Below are 20,549 nucleotides of genomic sequence, written 5' to 3' on the forward strand. Positions count from 1 at the left end.
GGTCCTTCTCCGCCTGGCAGCACTCCAACCACTCATCTCCCAGCCTGTAGCTCTGCCTGGGATTATTACGCCCCTGGTGCAGGACCCGGCACTTGGCCTTGCTGAACTTCATACCGTTGGCCTTGGCCCATCGGTGCAGCCTCTCCAGATCCTCCTGCAGAGCCTTCCTACCCTCGAGCAAATCGACACTCGCACCTAACTTGGTGTCATCTGCAAACTTACTGAGGGTGCACTCAATGCCCTCGTCCAGATCATTGATGAAGATGTTAAAGAGGACCAGCCCCAGCACCGAGCCCTGGGGGACGCCACTAGTGACTGGCCTCCAACTGGATTTGACTCCATTTACCACAACTCTCTGGGCCCGGCTATCCAGCCAGTTTCTAACCCAACGAAGCGTGCGCCAGTCCAAGCCAAGAACAGCCAGTTTCTTGAGGAGAATGCTGTGGGAGACGGTGTCAAAAGCCTTGCTGAAGTCAAGGTAGACCACATCCACAGCCTTTCCCTCGTCCACCCAGCGCGACACTTTGTCATAGAAGGAGATCAGGTTCGTCAAGCAGGACCTGCCTTCCATAAACCCATGCTGACTGGGCCTGATCGCCTGCTTGCCCTTCAAGTGCCGCATGATGACTCCCAAGAGGATCTGCTCCATGAGCTTCCCTGGTACTGAGGTCAAACTGACAGGCCTGTAGTTCCCCGGGTCAGCCCTCCAGCCCTTCTTGTAGATGGGCGTCACATTCGCTAGCCGCCAGTCAGCTGGGACCTCCCCCGATAGCCAGGACTGCTGATAAATGATGGATAGTGGCTTGGCCAGCTCCTCTGCCAGTTCTCTCAGTACCCTTGGGTGGATCCCATCCGGCCCCATCGACTTGTGCACATCCAAGTGCCGTAGCAGGTCACCAACCAGTTCTTCGTGGATGGTGAGGGCCACATCCTGCTCCCCATCCCCTTCCACCAGCTCAGGGTACTGGGTATCCAGAGAACAACCGGTATTGCCGCTAAAGACTGAGGCAAAGAAGGCATTGAGCACCTCTGCCTTTTCCTCATCTCTTGTAACTAAGTTTCCCCCTGCATCCAGTAAAGGATGGAGATTCTCCTTTGTCCTCCTTTTTGTGTTGATGTATTTATAAAAGCGTTTTTTGTTATCTTTAACAGCAGTAGCCAGATTGAGCTCCAGATGAGCTTTGGCCTTCCTAATTTTGTCCCTGCACAGCCTCGCTACATCCTTATAGTCCTCCCTAGTGGCCAGCCCACTTTTCCAAAGATTATAAACCCTCTTTTTTCTCCTAAGCTCAAGCCACAGTTCTCTGTTCAGCCAGGCTGGTCTTCTTCCCCGCTGGCTCATCTTTGGGCACATGGGAACAGACCGCTCCTGCGCCATTAGGATTTGCCTCTTGAAGAGCGCCCAGCCTTCCTGGACCCCTCTGCCCTTCAGAACCGCCTCCCAAGGGACTCTACCAACCAGTGTCCTGAGCTGGTATACCTGAGTATGTTGCAGGTATACTTGTGGTTGATCACGTACCAGAGCCTGGCCCACGGCCTTGGCTTGATGGCTTGGCCTTGGACCTGCGTCACCACCATGATCTTGCCCTGGTGATCACTGGCCTCGTGGCTGAGCCTGGTTACTGTCACTGGAGGTGCCCTGCTCTTCCACTCCATGTACCGTGCAGCCTTCTGTATAAAGTACCATTTCTGCAGAATGCCACAGCCACACCTGCTATGCTGTCACCCTTGGATCCTAGCTCACCTTGCTTCATGGAGCAGCCTACCCTTCGTGCTACCTCACACACACGTGTAGCATTTTCCATTTATCTGCGCTGAGCTTCATCTGTCACGTTATGGCCTCAATACTCAACCTCACAAGGTGCAACTAACAAGTATTTTCAATTAGCCTCTGTCTGTAATACTCTTAGATATGAGACTAAAATAGTTGATCTACCTCCAAGATTTGCCTCACTGATGTTTTTCCAAATGTTTAATGGATTTTCCAGTAACTAGCAATTATTTCCAAGGTCCAAATTTAGGTTTGTAAATGCAATACTTAGAGCTGAATAGTATTTGATTATTATATTTATCCTCAGACATTTTTCCTCAAATGCCCATAATCAGTTTATTATCATTTCAAATGAAGTTTGACTCCCACGAAGAAAAAAGACGAGTATTCTACTGCATGAAGTAAGGCCTGTGAAAGAGTAGTTCTTACTCTCACTTTTGTTAGGCCCATGATACAAATAGTAGTAGTCATCCATTTTAATTGCAAGTCTGTAACATGACTGCAGTGATACCATCTCTTCCTTTGCAGAGATGACCACAAGCATTCAGGATTCTTTTCCTAAATTCATCTTCTTTTTCTCAAACTCTTAACAAATGCATAGAATGCTTATTAGACAGCTTTTCACAACATTACACATACAATTATTGTTCAGAAAACTTAAGTACATAAGGTTGCTTCAAAAGACTTTACACAGTCCATGCATGCTCCTCTCAGTACAGTCTGTCTTGCTATATGATTCTCCACAAGTAATGTTACATCTATGAAAAGGTATTTTTGATTGTTTCACTTAGAAGTTCTGTTTCTTTCAAAAAGGGTTTGGAGCTTCTGATCCTACTCTTCTGTTGTTGGTTTTGGTATTTTTTTATTTGTTTGTTTGTTTGTTCTCATTCCAGAATCATGTATTTTCAAACACATTACTGCAGTGGAGAGACAAACTGCTGTACCCAAACTAAAAGACAGACAAAGAAACAGAAGCAGTTTTCCCTGTGGAGAGGACTGAACTTGAAAACATTTGCTCTGTTTTCCTAAGAACAACTATTAAACCCTGACAAGGGTTACAGCAAGTTTAATATCTGGCATCAGTCACTCCTTCAGATATATTTCTCCTTGTGTGTCATTATCAGATACTCTCTTTTTAAATATTTAACTTGCGGTTTTAGTTTAGGTTATTTTTGTACATGGACAACAAATGTACCAGTCAAGTGTTCTTCAGAATAGCCAGCCTTCAGGAAAGAATCACAGAAGGATAAGCACTTTGAATATTACTCTTCTGACCTGGAGATCTATTTCTTTTTTCTATTTTCACCCACTGCCCAAGCTCCTGACAAAAGTTATGAGGCACCACCAAGAGTTTTGAGATAATAATGCCCTTTTGAATCACCATTTTGTTTTTCCCCTGTCTGATTTGATTTGCAAATGGTCCCTGACAAAATGAGCGCTCCATCTCCCCATGCTTTAGCTTTGACTGACACAAGCTTGTTTGACAAAACTTTAAGTGTCAAATTGCTGTTTAATGAATAAAAGGCATCAGAAGTTAGGTTTACATCTGCTGAAGTGTGGCTCACCACTTGTCCCATATCCTGATCACATTGTGATCACTTACTTTTGATTCTACCCTCAAGTCTGTAAGACTGATTTTCTTTCCACCTTGTATTATTTAGAAACTTTTAAATAATTTACTAATTGCCCTTTCCTTATGCAGTCCCTGCCTAAAACATCTAATTTTTGTTTCATTTTACACAATATGTGTATAGCTTTTGTGTATTTGTCTGTAATAAGAACTCACCCAACTTTCTCCAGTTGAATTAACTGAAAATTGTTCTAAAACATCGATTAATTTACTTGCAGTAATGATGAAGAGGAGGACTATCTTCTGACTTTTCTGGGTTTTGGTACAAAACAGAAAATCTGAGTCTTTTATATGTTCTTTCAACTCTCTTAGGGTGAGGTGTAAAGCTGTTCTATCTTCAGTCAAAATAGCTTTTTAATTCCTGCTACTATAAATAATTGGAAAAAAAAAAAAAAGCAATAGAACAAAGTGTTCTTCAGATACTCATTTCAGTCTCCCCCTGTAATCTAGTCCATCAGTGTGCATATGCACTACATGTCAAGAAAACTGGACTAGGTGAGCAAAAACAATCTTATAGCCATTGCCATGACTACATATTCAATTTTCCTCATATAGAAAGATGGGCTGACCTAGAAATGAGGGGGGAATAAACACTTCTGATCCTTTTTTACTTAAATAAACAATGGGAAAAACATCAGTTTAGCTATTGTGACAATTGTATTCACTCGGGTACATTTGCTATTCTTTAGTCAACTTCCTTATTAAATACACCAACTTTAAAACGACAACAAACCTGCACATTTAGTTTCACACACACACAAAACTATGCAAACAGAATTTTAGACAGAATTGAGAAGCAGTATATTTTCTGTTTTCTCTTTAAATCTAAAGAGCATTTTTAAATCATCTTTTCCTATTTAGGGATATATTTTCTCATTATTCCTTGACTTACAAGTCAAACACAACACTCAGGTTTCTTGGATACTGCTTCAATGGCTTGTCAACTTATAAACGCCATCAAAATCTGCATTTCCCATCCTGTCTACGGGATATAAGCCAATGTGGGATTTAAAATTTGATTATTTTTTATGAATAACAAGCACATTAATAATTGCATTGCATAACAATAACATTTCTAAAATTACATTACGTTCAAAGTGTACCAGTTTTCTGGTGAATCATGAATTACAAGAATGTCCTGGTTTCAGCTGGGATGGAGTTAATTTTCATCTTGCCCTCCTCCAAGGTAGTTACAATAGCCCTTAAGAATTCTGAATATCCTTGGGATGTTCAAACCAGTATATTCCTATTGCTATGTTTCCTGAACATGTTTCTGGTTTTGTTTAAGGTTAAACAACTGTTTAAGAATACCACCCAGAGATCTGCCCTGAGGCAGGTTGGTTATAGGTGGCAAGCAGCATGGGAGGATATGTGCAGGTGTCTATCACAGCTGTCACCTCCAATGGTTTGGGAATTCATCCCAGAACAAGTGCAGAGCTCTAAAAAACTGACAGAATGTTTGCAAGAAGTATGCCTTGACCCTGGCATACTTCCACCGAGCTGCAGCTTGCTGCACTTTGCTAGGGCCTGTGGCTATCAAGTAATAACAAACACTATTGAGCACCCTCAAGGGGAAGGGCAAGGAGGCTGTTGTTAATCCGTAGCAACATTTAAAATAACTCATGCTTAAAAACAGCGAGTTGAAAGGCATTTTCGTTTACGTATGCAGGCTTGTGTGAACGTACATACCGGTAATCACTTAATAAAGAGAGTGCCATCTACTGGTGTTCCCTGGTGTAATTTTTCTTACGTTTTCGTAGAGGCTGTAGTAATGCGCTGCAAAAGGCTTATTCGTAACAAGGTATCAGAAACAAAAGAATGGATGCTTTGTTGTAGCCAATGTTGTGGGGACTGTGTGATGCCAACAACAAATAAACCTGTGAAAACGACCCCAGAGGAACACGGGACTGAATAAATTAAACCATGGGAGCAGCAAAACAAACGATATGATGACATACTAAAAAAGTTCTGATCTATATGGAGGCTTTGTCCTTAAAAGTGCAGTGCATGGCCATACATAAATGGGCCACCACAAAACTGGAAATGGTGAGGTTGACAAGGGAAAACAGAGAATGGGAGCTACAAAAAAAAAAAAACAAAAAAAAAAAAACACTGTTCAGTATATTACCTGTACCTTTATAACTGTGATGGATGGAGGAGGCTGGAGGAAAGAAATTTTGATTCTTTCTTTTAGACCTATTAGCATGATAGGTTCATTGTAATCACTTCAGAACAAAAAATGTATTCTAAAATGTTTGTTTACAGTGCTTAACAAAACAGATACCCCAAGTCCCTAAATTCATAAATAAATAAATGAAATTAAGGAATCAGCCACTATCATCATAACAAGTAAAAACACAGGTAGAACTGTTCTATATCCCTGGAATAACTAGGGGCAAGAAGACAAAAACAAGTTCACTGCATGCACTGCATGTACAAGAAATTAGGAAGACCATGAAAATAATTTTCCTATTAGTGAGTATCCTGAATTTGTTGTTGCTAACAACTTCAAGAAGTCTTAACACAGAATTCTTACTCATGCAGGTATCAGACAGCTAAGACACACAAACTGGACAACAGTGAAGTTGTATTCCAATCTAGAGGCACACTATAAAAGGAAAATATTAATGTTCCTTTGAAGAATATGTACTGGAAGGCCATGAAATGGAAAACTGTGTACTTATTAATGTAAACATATGCATACCTGTATATAACATGAAGAATGCCATCTGCTGGTATGTAAGAAGATACACTACTAACCAGTAAGGTAGAAGCGATCAAAATAAGCAAGGAAGTTGTCATTATTGTTTACTGTGAACAATTGTGTCCTGTTCTAAGCAATCTCTTTCTACATACTGTGCATACTGCATTCTAACAAATATATATGAGCTATATATCCCTCAAACTTTGTTCCACAAAGCAGACACATGAAGGTACACTGAGAATTAGAGTCCATCCCCCTTTTTCTTTTTCCATTTCCCAATAGAGTTTTCAGCTACTTTTATGAAAATATATTGAGGAACTCTGTATTTCTCATATATAATCAATCTAGTCCTTTTCAGTTCCTTCATGTTTTAATGTGATGCCTTATTGTCCTTATTGTGCTGGGAACACAGAAACTGTTAAATGAAATGATTTTTCAGAGGCAAATAATTTCAGACAGAAGCCAAAATACATGAAATTACACATGCTTTCACAGTCTCCAACCCTTCCTTAGTATGACTTCTTTCCAGTTTTTTTTTTCTCAGCTATTCTTTGAAACTTGCCAGTAGCGCCATCCATATCTACTATCACTCTTTATTCTTGTAATACTTTCAGTTTCTGAAGTAAGCAAATAATCTCACAAACTCCCAGTAAATCAAAGATGAGCAACTCTTCCTTAGCAGACAAAACAGGAAGTCCACTCGAATCCTAAAATTTTAAGAAGTTTCACTTTGCAGAACTCCCACTTTTTTAATAACAATTTTATTTTTCTTCTATTTCTAAATATCCAAATATGTCATATTGTCACTAAATTATTGACACTATTGTCATGTGTCATGTGTCACAAAAATAAACTATTAAGAATGACAAATTTGGTAGTACTTATTAGCTGCATGATGCAAAATACAAGTCATGAAGCACTTCACAGCCAAGGAAAAAAAGGGAAACCACACAGAAGTCCAAGTTTATAGTGAGAGGTAACTACATATTTCAGTGCAGGTGCAACTGCTCCAAGACGTAAATCACAGATGTTTCCATTTTCAGCCATCACTGAGAGACCATCCTTCCAATGAAGGGTTAATTCATTTTGATATTACACATATGTAGCAAGTTTAGAATGACATTCATTAAGCGAATGCTCTTGTATAAAAAACAAAATACTGCTACACAGAAAGCAAAGGCCTTAAAAGAACATTTTGCTGAAAATACTGGCACAGATTCAGAACTAGGGGTGAAAGGTCAGTGCTTCATTAACTGAACCAACTCAATTAAAATTGTAGCTTAATGAAAAAGTCAAGATGATCATAAAAAAAAAACAGGTCATCCGGAGAACATCACTAAAAATCTCAAACATCCTGTGCTTAATTGGCAGTAAATTTCTTGTTCTGGCTTATTTGAGGAGTGGCAACCCACTGAAAAACAATTCAATACAATTCAAAGGTACGATAGACAGAACTCTATCAAATTTAGAGTGAACAAGTACAACCTTAGGGTACATAAATGTTGGCATGTGAAAGACAAGGATATGCCCTTCCATTCTTCTGGAAAACAAGACTTCCACTCAAGATGGTTTAACATGTCCTCTACAGGTGGCAAATGTATCAATGCTAAAGGAAAAGATACTAACCGGAAAAGATACTAACCAGAAGGTTCTCTTTGGCATTATGTTTTCATATTAATAACTGGGAAAAAAAAAAAAAAAAAAAAAAAAAAAAAAAAAAAAAACCTTACTGTATAAAATGAATGGATTTCAAATTGTTTAAGTGTTTGCTGTTCAAAAATAACTTAGGAAGATGATATTGCTAAAACTCAGGGGAAAGTCCAGAAAGCAAATGTTGCAATTCTCCTGCAAATACTGCACTTGGCCAAAATGGAAATCCTGTATCTGAAAAGGCAACATTTGCATTCTTAAAGAGGTAATTGGGTGCTTATCATTGTTTACTGAGTGCTGACAGTGTTTGAAGGAAAGAATAATATGGTTTCTGCTTACTGGTCCATATATATGGATATTTGGAAATAAGTGGTCTGACACCTTTCCATCAACGCTGTTTAGCTCAGCAGAAAACCATGAAAATAAACTCAATGACAATAGGGAGAGGCAAGGACTGCAGATCATAATTCAAAACTTTGATTTTTCAGCAGAAATACCTCAGCAACTTAATGAACAAATAATAGATAAGTCTGAGATTTAGAGTTTTGTTTTTGTTTTTGTTTGTTTTGTTTGTTTGTTTTTAATCAGTTTTACTATTTTCATATAAACATTTATTTACACAGTTCTGCTGAGGAGCTTCTGTTGCTCACTGATGCAACAAAAGTAAAAGTTTCTGAAGGAAAATTTTAATATTAATTTTGCATCATACCATCCACTATTTAAAAACAACCACTAAAAAACTGTGGTAAAAGATAAATATGTATGAAATCTTATTAAGATAAACCATACAAGTTTAATTACATATTTTTACAAAAAATAACTGGAATTTTATAATTACAGAACCATTAAATAACAGGAACTTTATAATTATAGTGACATTAAAAATTGTTGTTATAAAGGATATCTATTACTTTTGTGGCCATTAATAAAGTGTGGCCTTGCACAGCATACAGATAACCAAAAGAACCACACTGCTCCAGAAAGGAAAATTTGGCCAGGCCCCAAAACCATGTTCAAAAATACATGCAGAGGCTGATAGGCCTTCCACCCCTATGTCTAATGTATTACACATACGCTGTCTTGTTTCTTTGCTTTCCTTTGAGGGAAAGAAAACTATTAAAAAAAAATACTAAAAAGCAAACAACAAAGATATATTAACAGCTCCTGTTTTTACCAAGATCTAAAGGAAAGAGCCTGCAACACTCTCACAAGTATGCACGGCCTTCCAAAACTATACATCAAAAGCAGTGATAGTATAATAAAGTAACAAATTTCAAAGCAGTAAACAATCCATAAACACAGTTTATAAATTTAAAGGAGAGGAGGAGATGTGATCAAGTTAATAAAATGTAAAACTACTTCAGAAAAGTAGTTTCAATCTCTTGTTGATGCAGTGCCCCTGCAAGAGCAACCTGCATTGTGACTGAAATGAAGCATTCTAGCCCAACCAGACAGAAGCCTGTGTTAGAATACCACATGTGTAGCTCCAAAAGCCTCTGCTCAGAGAAGGCCAGATGGAGAAACTACATAATTTTCTAATAAATGGGCTTTACCAGGTCACAACTGATTTATTCAGTGACAGATCTGTGGCAGAGTGTATCTTGGCTTCCTACACGGCACCAGGCTGGTACATAAACAAGGAATCTAGCTTTCAACATTCTAATTCAGAATGTAAAAAAATATAAGTTTCTCATTATTTTAAATAGCATATCATTTTAAGAACACTGCAGTTTATGTTGCATGTGTTAATTAAATATATTTTCTCTGCACATTTGATTCCTTCAAAAGACTTACAGACATGCATCATCTTGATTTCTGAAGTTGACTAATAATATAGATCAAGTGCAACTAGGTTTCTTTCCATTCTTAACTTCCTTTGCAAACACCTCAGCTTTACTGTTACAATAGCAAGAAATTTAAAGAGTAAGCAAGCAGCAAATACTTTTTTTTGCCACTTGATTGAAAATCGAACTTACTAGCTGAAAGGACTTCAGATCAGCTTTCCTATCAATGACCTTAATCAAAGAACCACTGACAGTCCACAAATATTGTTTGGGAACTGGTACTTGCCATGACAAAAAGCAAGGTGCAATTTAATAGTCAATGGACATTGATGTGAAAACAAAGGAAAGAAGAATATTCACCACTATGCTGGCTGAATAGCATCATTTTATAGTCACACCTAACCTTGCATTTTGCAAGAAGCATTTTAATCTAACACAAATTTAAAACCCATAAAACTAGGAAGCGATCTTCAAAGGTCAATCTTCATTTTTTTTTTTCCTTGTTAAAATTTGCCTGTTACTAGTGAAGAGGTAAAGTTGTCTATTCAACCACTTCTTGCTTTTTGTTTGGATGTATTTGTTTGTTTTATGGTTTGGTTTTGCTTTTTGTTTTTGCTGCACTAGCATTGACTAAAGGTGCACCTAGAGGTCTTCATTTATCTGATACATGCTGGCTGACATGGTGAATTACTTCACCTCTTTAAAATACAAGTATTCCTCCTCACTGCGTGCTGAGGCATGAAGCTGGGGAGATAATATCAGCTCTGAGCTGCAGGGCAAAAAGGACAAGGCTACTGTTAAGATCAGTTATACAGAAGCTGAAAAGCAGTCCCTACATGTAAACCAGTACCTCTTCCATAGCTCCAGTATCGGTGTATACAGAACTAACACAGAAGTGCGTTCAGTGCATTGTCATGGAAGCTTACCAGGCATACCTCCTAGATAGAGCTTAACTAGTTTAGAGGATCATTATTTCATTCCAAGAATAGGCAAGTTTTCCATAATACTAAAAATATTTTAAGTAAAATCTGAATTTCAGAGGTTTATTTAGAATTAATTTCTGGATTTCAATTTCCTTATATCACATTGTTACAAAATTATCTTCCTCCCTATCCCCAAGAATTTGTTTCAACTATGTATTTTAAACTTAGGGTCATTTTTTCCACAGTGAACAATTGTATTTGGCATCTTCTCCACAAGACAGTCGATATCCCCACTGTAAAGAGCTCCCACGGTATAATGAACAAGGCTGAGGTCACACCAAGGCACTGCACAGGTTGGTCATCAAGCCACTAGGAAAACAGCCAACACAAACTTCAAAATTGTAGTTGTTATAGCAAAAGTACCTTGATCCCCCACTGTGACAATATTTTGTGACGAATAATGTGGAAAATAAAACAGATCAGGAGGAAATAACTGTCAGTATACATTAGATGGGTCAACAGACTTACTGTATGCTTCTTTTGCAATCTGATAATGATTTCTATTTTCATAAAAAAGAAACTATTCATGAGTAATAAAATACTTAACTTACATTTTTCTGTACAAACAAGCGCAATAGTCCTTATCATATCACATTTGCTGGTATATAGAACTACTACGGTGATTTGAAAAAGGAGATAAAACCACTTTCTCTAAAAAGTGGTTGCACTATGATACGCTCCAGACCGTGAGGAAGTGAGAAGAAATTCTAACTACTGTAGAAAGCAATAATATCCTTTCTTTTAATCTCAATTTATGTATACGTATACTGTGCATTTTACTATCTCCATTATTTAACCAGTTTTTTAAATTAAAATTTTCTAAGGGTTATTTCTTTCTCTCTAATCAAAATATGAACTTGTTACATTTCAGGCCATATTATGCTACACACACTTTAATCAACTAGGGAAGTGCTGAATGTCAGAAATAGATTGCTTTGAGTTCCTCCATGCCCTCTTCCCTGTCACTTTTATGTTAACTCTTGACCCATTGAGTCACAATTATTATTTAAGGTTGATTCAAACTCACAGACTGGATAGAAAAATTACTGCAGAGTACAGTGTGCCTTATATCAAATGCTTACGTGTCAGTTCCAACTTTGGACAGCTTTAAGTGGCAGTGCTGCCAGGAGCAGCAGTCCGTCCTCCATCCATCCCTGAATGTTTGTTCATGTTTACTTGACGCTTTTTCTCATCTCACCAAAGCCACCAGTCCAGTTACATCAAACATAGATAACCAGTCTAGGTTAAAATGGCATGTTTTGCCACCACCACAAATGGTGATCAGTAGATCAGAATCATTGCCTGGGTTTAGCTCCCCCTCACCATGACATATGGGTATCCTGCTGTTAATAACACATACTATGACAAATTATTCTCTGTTGAATACCTAAGTGGATGCTATTGTCAGTCTCCTATGTCCATACGAAGAATATGTCCAACCAGTAAGAATGCATAAGAAAAGATAGATTTGTTTTTGCATCACTTTGCTTTGGTGTTCGAGCAGTCTTTAAAAAAGTCCTTTACTTTGCTTCACAGTCAATCACAAGTATACTAACCTCCTGAAAAGCCCCTTGAGAAAGGTTCAAAACAGAAAGAAAGTAAGAGTAATTTCAGTTATTATAAAATTAATGAGAATTTCATGGTGTATTGTACAATCCACCAAACACACACACATAGAAACGCAGGGACATCAGAATGTGAGAATGTACTGCTGAGAATTAATGCACCAAAATCAATACTACCGCTTAGTTAAGTACAGCTAGTTACCAACATGAACATGGCAAAACCATTACCTATTTTATAATATTCTGTATTACGTTCATACCTAGATAAATTGAAATGCATAAAGTCAGCTAGTAATTAAGAAATGAACTACTCAGAGATGTAAATTTCTGCTAAGCTGAATTTTTTACTTAAACAATAATGAGATCGGTGCTGCAGTCTCACTAGTTGTGAGGACGATAAGCTATAAAAAATATATTGACAATTCAATTATTTTTTTAACCATATGATCATAAAAATCCACAGAGAATGCAAGGATGTAAAAATCAACAACACTGCACCCAAAAATTGCTATTCACCATTACGCATCAATGTGCTACAAATTATTTACATGCTTGTGTGCTTTGCTGGTTCACTGTGGAAATATACAAAATATGAACAGATGTGCCTATGAAAACCCCCTAAATTTGGGATTAAAGTTAAGGATTCATTACTCCTTAAGTCGCTAAATATAAATCCACATACAAACACTACCCCTCCCCTCCATGACTGCCTTTGAAGAAAGTTTGGATACAATTAGCTTCCTCATAGGCAGGAGACTAAACAAAAGCAAAAAAGAATGAAACTAAAGAGGAAATACAAGCTGTTTTCAAAACAAACTATGGTATTTCGGCAGATCATTTATTTTATCCTAATTGAAAGGTTCTTCTTCTTTTTTTTCTTTTTTCTGATAACACTTGCTTCCCTTCTGAGTTGTGGTCTTTGCTCACTATTCACAGTTACTAGATTTAGAGACTCTACTAAGCTATAAGCCATCAGAACTACCCACTTTATAATGACACATCTTTTTAATATTTGAAATGACAGGCTAGCACAGATTGTGTTATAATTAGAGCAGTACACACTTCAAGGCAGTATGTATGGAAGTTGTGTTTGAAACGGTTTCTTAAATGATAGTGTCTCTATGCTGTAGATGTAGCACCTTTAAATAATCAATTTAATTCAAAGCAGTCCCGGGAAGGATTCATTCACTTACCCGTATCCAGCTGTTGGCCTTCAATTCCACAGGGTTCTGTGGTTCACTGCTGTACAGACAACATAAGCACCACATCAGAGTCTTCTGGCTTTCATCTAGAGAAAAAAAGTAAATAAGGATACATTTAGCGGGGGGAAAAAAAAAAGGAAAATCAAAACATAGACAGAATTACACACAACAATTCCTATCCATCCACAAAAATAAAGCCCCGAATATCAGTCTCAACTCATAATGCTTCAATCTACCAGATTTGCACAACATATTTAATACTATTCATATGTAGTAGTTCTTGTGTAGTCATTTCCTTAATAGCATTTTAAAAGGAGTCAGATTAAAATCTACAGAATATTTAGATGTTCTTAAGAAACATGTATGACCTAGTGAATTGTTTACATAAAAAGTACTTGAAGCTATCATCAAGAAACATTCATTTAAGTATCTAATTAATATAAAAATAAACAGTAATCAACTGTAGTAAAATGGTTATTACATTGGTGTTCAAACTCTGCACAACTGAAAGTGCTCATTCTGAAAAATTTAAGTTTGTTAAGTATGAAATCATTCACAACAAGAACATAGAAAGTGAAGTTTTCTTCAAAAATATATTAGAATTCCCCATGCTTCGGGAAAATGACAGTTGTGCAGACAGCACAACACCTAAATGCTGATGGAAAAAATCCTATTTTCTCTTCAGCATGAGATCAGATTTTACTTAATTATAACGTACTGCTGGAAACAAGTTGCCTTCTCTAAAAATCTACTATACTCATCAATATTGACACCACTTAGATGCATGGATATAGTCATGGAAGAGCTCATTATTTGGAGTAAGCAGATAAAGAGCCATTTAACTCACATTTTTTCCCACTATTTTGCTTTCCATAGGCTTTTTTTTAAATGTTCTTTAGCAGATACAAGCCTGAATTTTATCCCAGAATAAAATTGTATAATTGTAACCCAGACTATGAAAACTAGATGCATCATTGTAGCTTTGATATTGCCTTAATAAGTGCTATTATTCTTAATATAAATGATACATAACTTTCAGAAGTTACATTAGGAGATAATTTAAGTATTATCATGTTCAACAAATGACTTCTGTTTTTTGTATATTTGCTACCCAGGATGTAATAAAGAGTATTATTTAGAAGAGCTTTCTTGGCAAAGCCTGAAGAAAAAATAAAAGCTCCATTAAGTAATGCCTGTCTTTTCACCAGGTGATCAGAGATGTTAATTTTGATTTAAACCAGTATTCCTCAATAAATGTCCAACAAGCCTGTAGGCCATCACTGGCCTCCTACTGACTAGCATCTCTGCTCTGAAATGGTTTCTTATATACATTTAACTGACTACAGTTTAAGATACTCTGACATTGTGTGTTTGGAGATTTTTTTTTTTTAATATGGGTTTTTACAAGGCTAACGATTTCCTACATTGTTTAAGATCAGAGCAAGAGACAACCTGCATACTCCTCAGCAGAAATTTAAATTATACTGAGACTTTGATTGCAACTATATTGAACCGGCAGTCAGACATCAACATGAACAGGCAACTCTATCTCCTTCAAAAAACATTTTACCCAATACAACTCTAACCTGCAAAAGAGAAAAAAAAAAGGAAAAAAAAAAAAAAAAGTCTTATTTGTTTAATCAACTACGTGACAACCTTTTGCTTCTTCGAAACACAAAAGTTTCCGACCATTACCCATTACAAATAGACATTATTTTAGTAGCAGTAATTGGTAAAGTTCAGACTTTACCAACTGAAAAAGTAATAGAAGAATAATTTCACAAAGTCAAAACACACTGAAAAATAGACAGGAAAAAAAAAAAAAAATCGAGTTCAAATCACCTATCCTGAACAAAGTACATGTACTTCAGGTATCCCTTCTTCTGCCTCATCCTAGTTACACTGTACATCTATAATGTATCATACAGTCCTTTTATTTAAGTGACAGTCACACAGGGAAGGGAAGGGAAGGGAAGGGAAAGGAAGGGAAGGGAAGGGAAGGGAAGGGAAGGGAAGGAACTTTAGCTTTTAGAAGAAACTTTAGCTTTTAGAAGACTTGCTGCATACTATAGCAGTGAATTATATATACTATTGCCTGTCAGAAATGCAAATCAGTATGACAAAAGCTAAAATGATGAAAGCAAAGCTTCAGTGAGCAAAGTACACTTTGTCAGTATAATGAGATTACATGGATATAGCTACCTTCAAACCTTAACCTGTATTTGAAACCAGGGTATGTTTATATCAAAGCCATGCCAATGGTTCCCCCCAGATACGGGACCTTTACAGATTCACAGTTCAAATTCCAGACAAAATCCGCAGTTCAATTCCAGTCAAAATTACTTTTTGGCTACAAGTGAAGTAGCTTCCCACAGATCTATGAAAATAAGGAAAAGGGATCACTTAGTCCTCTTGCTGAAGTACCAGTGATAATCTGAGGGCCATTCCCAGGTTCACTCTTTCGTTTTCAAAACTGCTTTAGAACTGGGGAAGAAATATAGGATGCCTAAGAATAAGATGGGATAGACCCTTTTAAAATAATTGTGGCAGCTGTGAAAAAGACAATTGCATCAAAATACCAGAGAAAACCATAGAAAACTTGCTGCATTTTTTTCCTTCCATTTTGCTAGTAACTCTGATCACCATGAAAAATATACCATTGTCACATACACTGAAAACCATTTTGAGGATAGGAATCAAGATATCTGATCTTACAATAGCACAAAAGAATGCTCACTAATTGAGTAAGCCATCTAAAGGAACAAAATTAGTTACTCCAAGGTGGAAATTATACGAAAAAAGAATGTTTCCAACTTTCTGCTGGACTTCTTAAACATGTTAATGTTGAAACTCCAACTAAATGAATGACAATTTTAGGAGGAAATTTAAGACAGCTTGGAAGCTGTGTTGAGAAAACAAAAAAGCTTTAGTATTAATCACATTGCACTCCTTCCCCGTCGCACTCTCATAAAAAAATAAATACATAAATAAAGATAAAGAAGAAAAAAGGCAATGTTTTTTTTCTTATATCTCAGTGTGGTCTCTATGATCCTGGGATGCTTTTATCAATAACCCATCATGAACAGAGCCAGATGCACAGAACTAATGAGAAAAGACTTATCTTAGAACCAGAAATATTCTTTTTAGATCCTGTTGTAAAATTTTACTGAAAAATGCATAGAGGCATTACATATATACACATATAACTCAAAATGTAGATTAGCTAAAACTGAACTTTCAGGGGAAATGAATATATACATAAGCATGCACGCTCACACACGTATGTTGACATAGAGAGCCACCAAGAAATTCCCCAGCATTTATAGTATTAGTTTGGGATTCAAGACATTTGGGCTCAAAACTTAAACCAGGAGGGGCCTACTGAGAACATAATCCCCCAGCCCACAGAAAAAACACTGGAATTCCTTACCAAGACTGAATTCCTCATGTGTCCCTCGTGGTTCCCTCACATAAGCATCCTATATATGGCTAACTTGCCCCCCTCCTGCTCAAGAGTGTTTATGAGGAGGTTATTTTCCCTTGGAGACCATGCTTCCTACACTGAGTGGTCAGCCATGTCAGCATCCAGCACCAGCAGACACACATCTAAGGTGATAGGTATTGTGGTTTGGACAAGATGCAGATATATAATGTTTTGTATGTTGTTTTATTTTTTTTTTCCTCTTCCATTTACTAGTACGAAAGACTGTACTGAACAGAATTAGTTTCTTCTACTGCAAGGGTGGCCTGGTCTCAGACATGCCTGAATGAGCTATTTATCCAAATGAGAAATTATATGAAACCCACTTGAGAGTCAGCATCCACCAGCACTATCTTAAAGAATATCTTCAAAACTAGTGCCAAACAAAATGAGAAATAGTTGAATCTAAAGTGCCAGCAGCCCAAAGAGAGCTCAGGTGGCTCTAAAAGGAGGAAGTGGTGGGAATGGATAAGCAGACATCTTCGGGTCTACTGATGTTGGGAAATCTCCTTCTCCCATCTCCAAGCACTGAAGTGAAGAGAAGGATTCCATTTAAAGCAACTGAAGTTCTCTGAATTGGATTGGTTACAACCTTGAGACCAAAACAAACAAACAAACAAAAATGAAGTAAAACTCATTGTCTTGGAGTCTTCAGTGGTAACAATCAACTTGAAGAAAAAGTGCTTTTCCTGCTTTAGAAAATACAGAGGGATAAAAAATAAGGGAGAAGCAGAGGAAACTAAGAATGTATAGCTGGAGTTGTTGTGGAAATGATTCAAAAGGAAAAACAGATTTTAAAAAAATAGATGATGCTCCATTCTCTAATATAATATATTTTTGGCTCAGAGACACTGGTGGTCTAAAGACTGGTGGTCTGAAGACTTGTTATTCCAAACTAAAAAAGGGAAGAAAAGCAGGTGTGTATCTGTAATCATCAACAGTTATCAACATTCCCAGAAACTGAAACTATGATTAAAAATGGAACCTCACAAAAATTAGTCCATGAAGTAGAAGACGTCTGTTCTCAAAAGATGTCACAAAAGTGCAGATTTGTTTCTCTGCCATAGTGACCTATGTTTAAATCTATGGTTCCTTCCCAAGTCTTCCTTTTAGATGGGAAGTGCTGACATAAGGCACATCTACCATGTCTGTCGCAGGCAAGTTCATTCTGCCTGTGCTTGGAGCTAAGTGGAAGGAGATAAATCCAAGCCAGAAGACATATGATCACTCTAGAGCAGTGCTCTTCTTGACCTAATAAACTGCTCCAGGAGACAAAAAAAATTGCCCTTTCTTGTACTTCTCCAAAAGAAAGCATGAACCAGAAGGGACAAAATGCAACACTTTTTTTTTGGGGGGGGAGATATAGCTGTAGCAAACTGATGTAGGACATCAGCAAAATACTATTTCAAGGGGCTGACAAAGAAGGTCAGAATTAGCTTTCTCTTTCAGAGTAGATCCTAAGCCATTTATCAACATTTCAATGCATGGTAAGTATACTGGAACTACAGATATTGTCCTACCTGTGTAGTTCTACAGGTAGGATACAGGTAGTATACCTACCCGTATAGTACTACAGGTAGTATACAGCACAGGTAGTGTCTGGTCCCTCCTAACAGTTTTCCTGTCTGCAGTTTCTCTCCTTTTGTTTGATCTCACCTACACCCCAACAGTAAGACATTTTTGATTTTTCTCACCTTTTCTCTCTAAGTCAACATTTTACTGCTTTGCTTTTTAATCTATGTGTATTTTCCACTAGTTTACAAGTTAGAAAAACAAGCATTCAGCATAAAATCTGTAAAAACAATTGTAACACAGTACAGCTTTTCATTAATAATAATAATAAAAAAATAAAATTAATTCTTCTATGTTAAACTATCCAATAGAATATTCTGACATATAACTGGAAGAAACCTCAGTTGAAAGTAATCTAAAACTTTTTTGTGCATTCTGGGAGACTGACATAATTAACAGAACACAAAAATTTGAAATACAACAGAAATAATGATGCACATAAACACTCACTGGGTTTAAAACCTACTGTTTCCAAGTCAAGATTCTGTACATAATCCATACAATTAATTATCTCCAAAAGTAAAAGTAAATTTAAGATTTCTCAGTGACACATGTTTTAAATAACTTGGATAGCATTTTTATTTCAAAATTTTACCTAAGTAAGAAAGAATGCTGCATTTTTATGGAAAAATTGAAGTATATACCAAGTTGTATTTTTTTTAATTCCTAAGGAATAAAATTTATGGGCTGTTACAGAAATATCATTACAGGTTCTTACCATATCCTATAACAAAAGGATTCCAACAAAGCCTTCCTAGTAGCTGGCCAATTAAAGGGAACTGCTGAATTGCTACAATTGAATTCTGTTAAGACATAAAAACAAACAAAAAGACAATAAACATACCGTACATCAAAAGCAAATTAGATGAATTGCTAATGATACAGATTATTGTAAATTACAGTCCCAATGATTTTGCTGTGAAATGCTCTGGAAACAAAACACTTGCAGGTAGGTAATAAAAGCAGAACTTAGTGAAATCAGCTGTAATATCATAACTCACATAAGTTAAAGCTTAAGTAATTTCCTCAGCTAATGTTTAATTGTGGTAGAAAATTTACTAATTACTCTCACATATAGTAATAAGAAAATAGTGTTAGTAACAGAGATATAGTGATAAGTAAAAGTACAATTAAAATATACTTTTACTGGTCCTCATTACTTTAATATACTGTCTCACAGAGTTTCTGAAAAAAATAATACTCACTACAGCATAAAACTAAGTATTTTTCTGTTACTTCTGCTTGCTTTCTTTAAATTAGCTTATTTAATGACTACGCAGTAACAAACTGCCATTTAACCAAATAGAAAGCAGCTTCACTAAAAAAGTAGTAGGCAATGTAGTTTATATGCAATCCTGTGTAATCAGTCTTATTTTTCCATTTTTGTAGCTTTACTATCTAATAAATGAAGGCTTTTAAAAATGGTCCTGTGCTGAGATAACATGCAAGTAGCAGGAACGATAACCATCTCCTGCTGCTGCAATAAATTCCTTACATTTGTCTCACATTTGGGGCTAGCCCCAGACTTTCTGGGGCCATATTCACAAGGTCCATTTCAGGCCAAGCCTCAGATTACTTGAAGTAGCAACATTAAAAATTGTTTGTTTGTTTTCTTCTTCTAAGAAAAAGACAGATATAGAGGAAGAAATATCACTCCTTGAAAATCTTGTATTTAAAAATTAAATTCAGATTTTTAAAAAATGCAGTTTTTAGAGAAGAAGAACATTTAAAAAGAATCGCTTCCATAAGAAGTCAGCCTCATGCCATAACACAACATTTCTAAAGCTAATTAAAATTATTACATATATTGAAAAAGCCATGGTCAGGAAAATGTATACATCACTAAGCATAAAACCAACTAAACTTACTTGGAAAAAAAAAAGCACTCTAGTGAGTGCAGACAATAATCAAATTAGAAAACAGAACAGTCAGCAGCATGTGCCAATGGAATTCACTACATATGCCACAGCACTGGGGTTAGCGTGTCAACAGACTCTCTGAGATTTGAAGGATCAGTTACAACTTTGCATGTTAAGGCCTTTAAACAATCCAATACATGGCTTGAAAACCAGAATCAAATTCTTGTTTATTTTAAAGAGTTTTTTAAAGAGGTTAGAGCATTGGCCGGGAAATCCCACGTGACAATGAACAATCAAGAAGAAAAAGCTCCTTTCCTGATAAACCAGGGGAACCGGAAGCACATTCCT

The 20,549-nt window shown here is 36.7% G+C and overlaps 1 protein-coding gene across 3 annotated transcripts in view; it reads right to left on the reverse strand.

Moving 5' to 3' along the window:
- Positions 1-20,549, reverse strand: part of FANCC (FA complementation group C) — a 92,232-nt gene that overhangs the window by 50,537 nt on the left and 21,146 nt on the right. For all 3 annotated transcript variants that reach the window (XM_035309718.1, XM_035309720.1, XM_035309719.1), the window contains exons 3-4: positions 19,061-19,145; positions 13,281-13,375 (exon numbers count right to left, since the gene is read on the reverse strand). In XM_035309718.1, the coding sequence (XP_035165609.1) occupies positions 13,281-13,375; positions 19,061-19,145 (180 nt within the window). The remainder of the gene's footprint in view (positions 1-13,280; positions 13,376-19,060; positions 19,146-20,549) is intronic.

This window comes from Oxyura jamaicensis, chromosome Z (genome assembly GCF_011077185.1).
Source record: "Oxyura jamaicensis isolate SHBP4307 breed ruddy duck chromosome Z, BPBGC_Ojam_1.0, whole genome shotgun sequence".
Lineage (NCBI taxonomy): Eukaryota > Metazoa > Chordata > Aves > Anseriformes > Anatidae > Oxyura > Oxyura jamaicensis.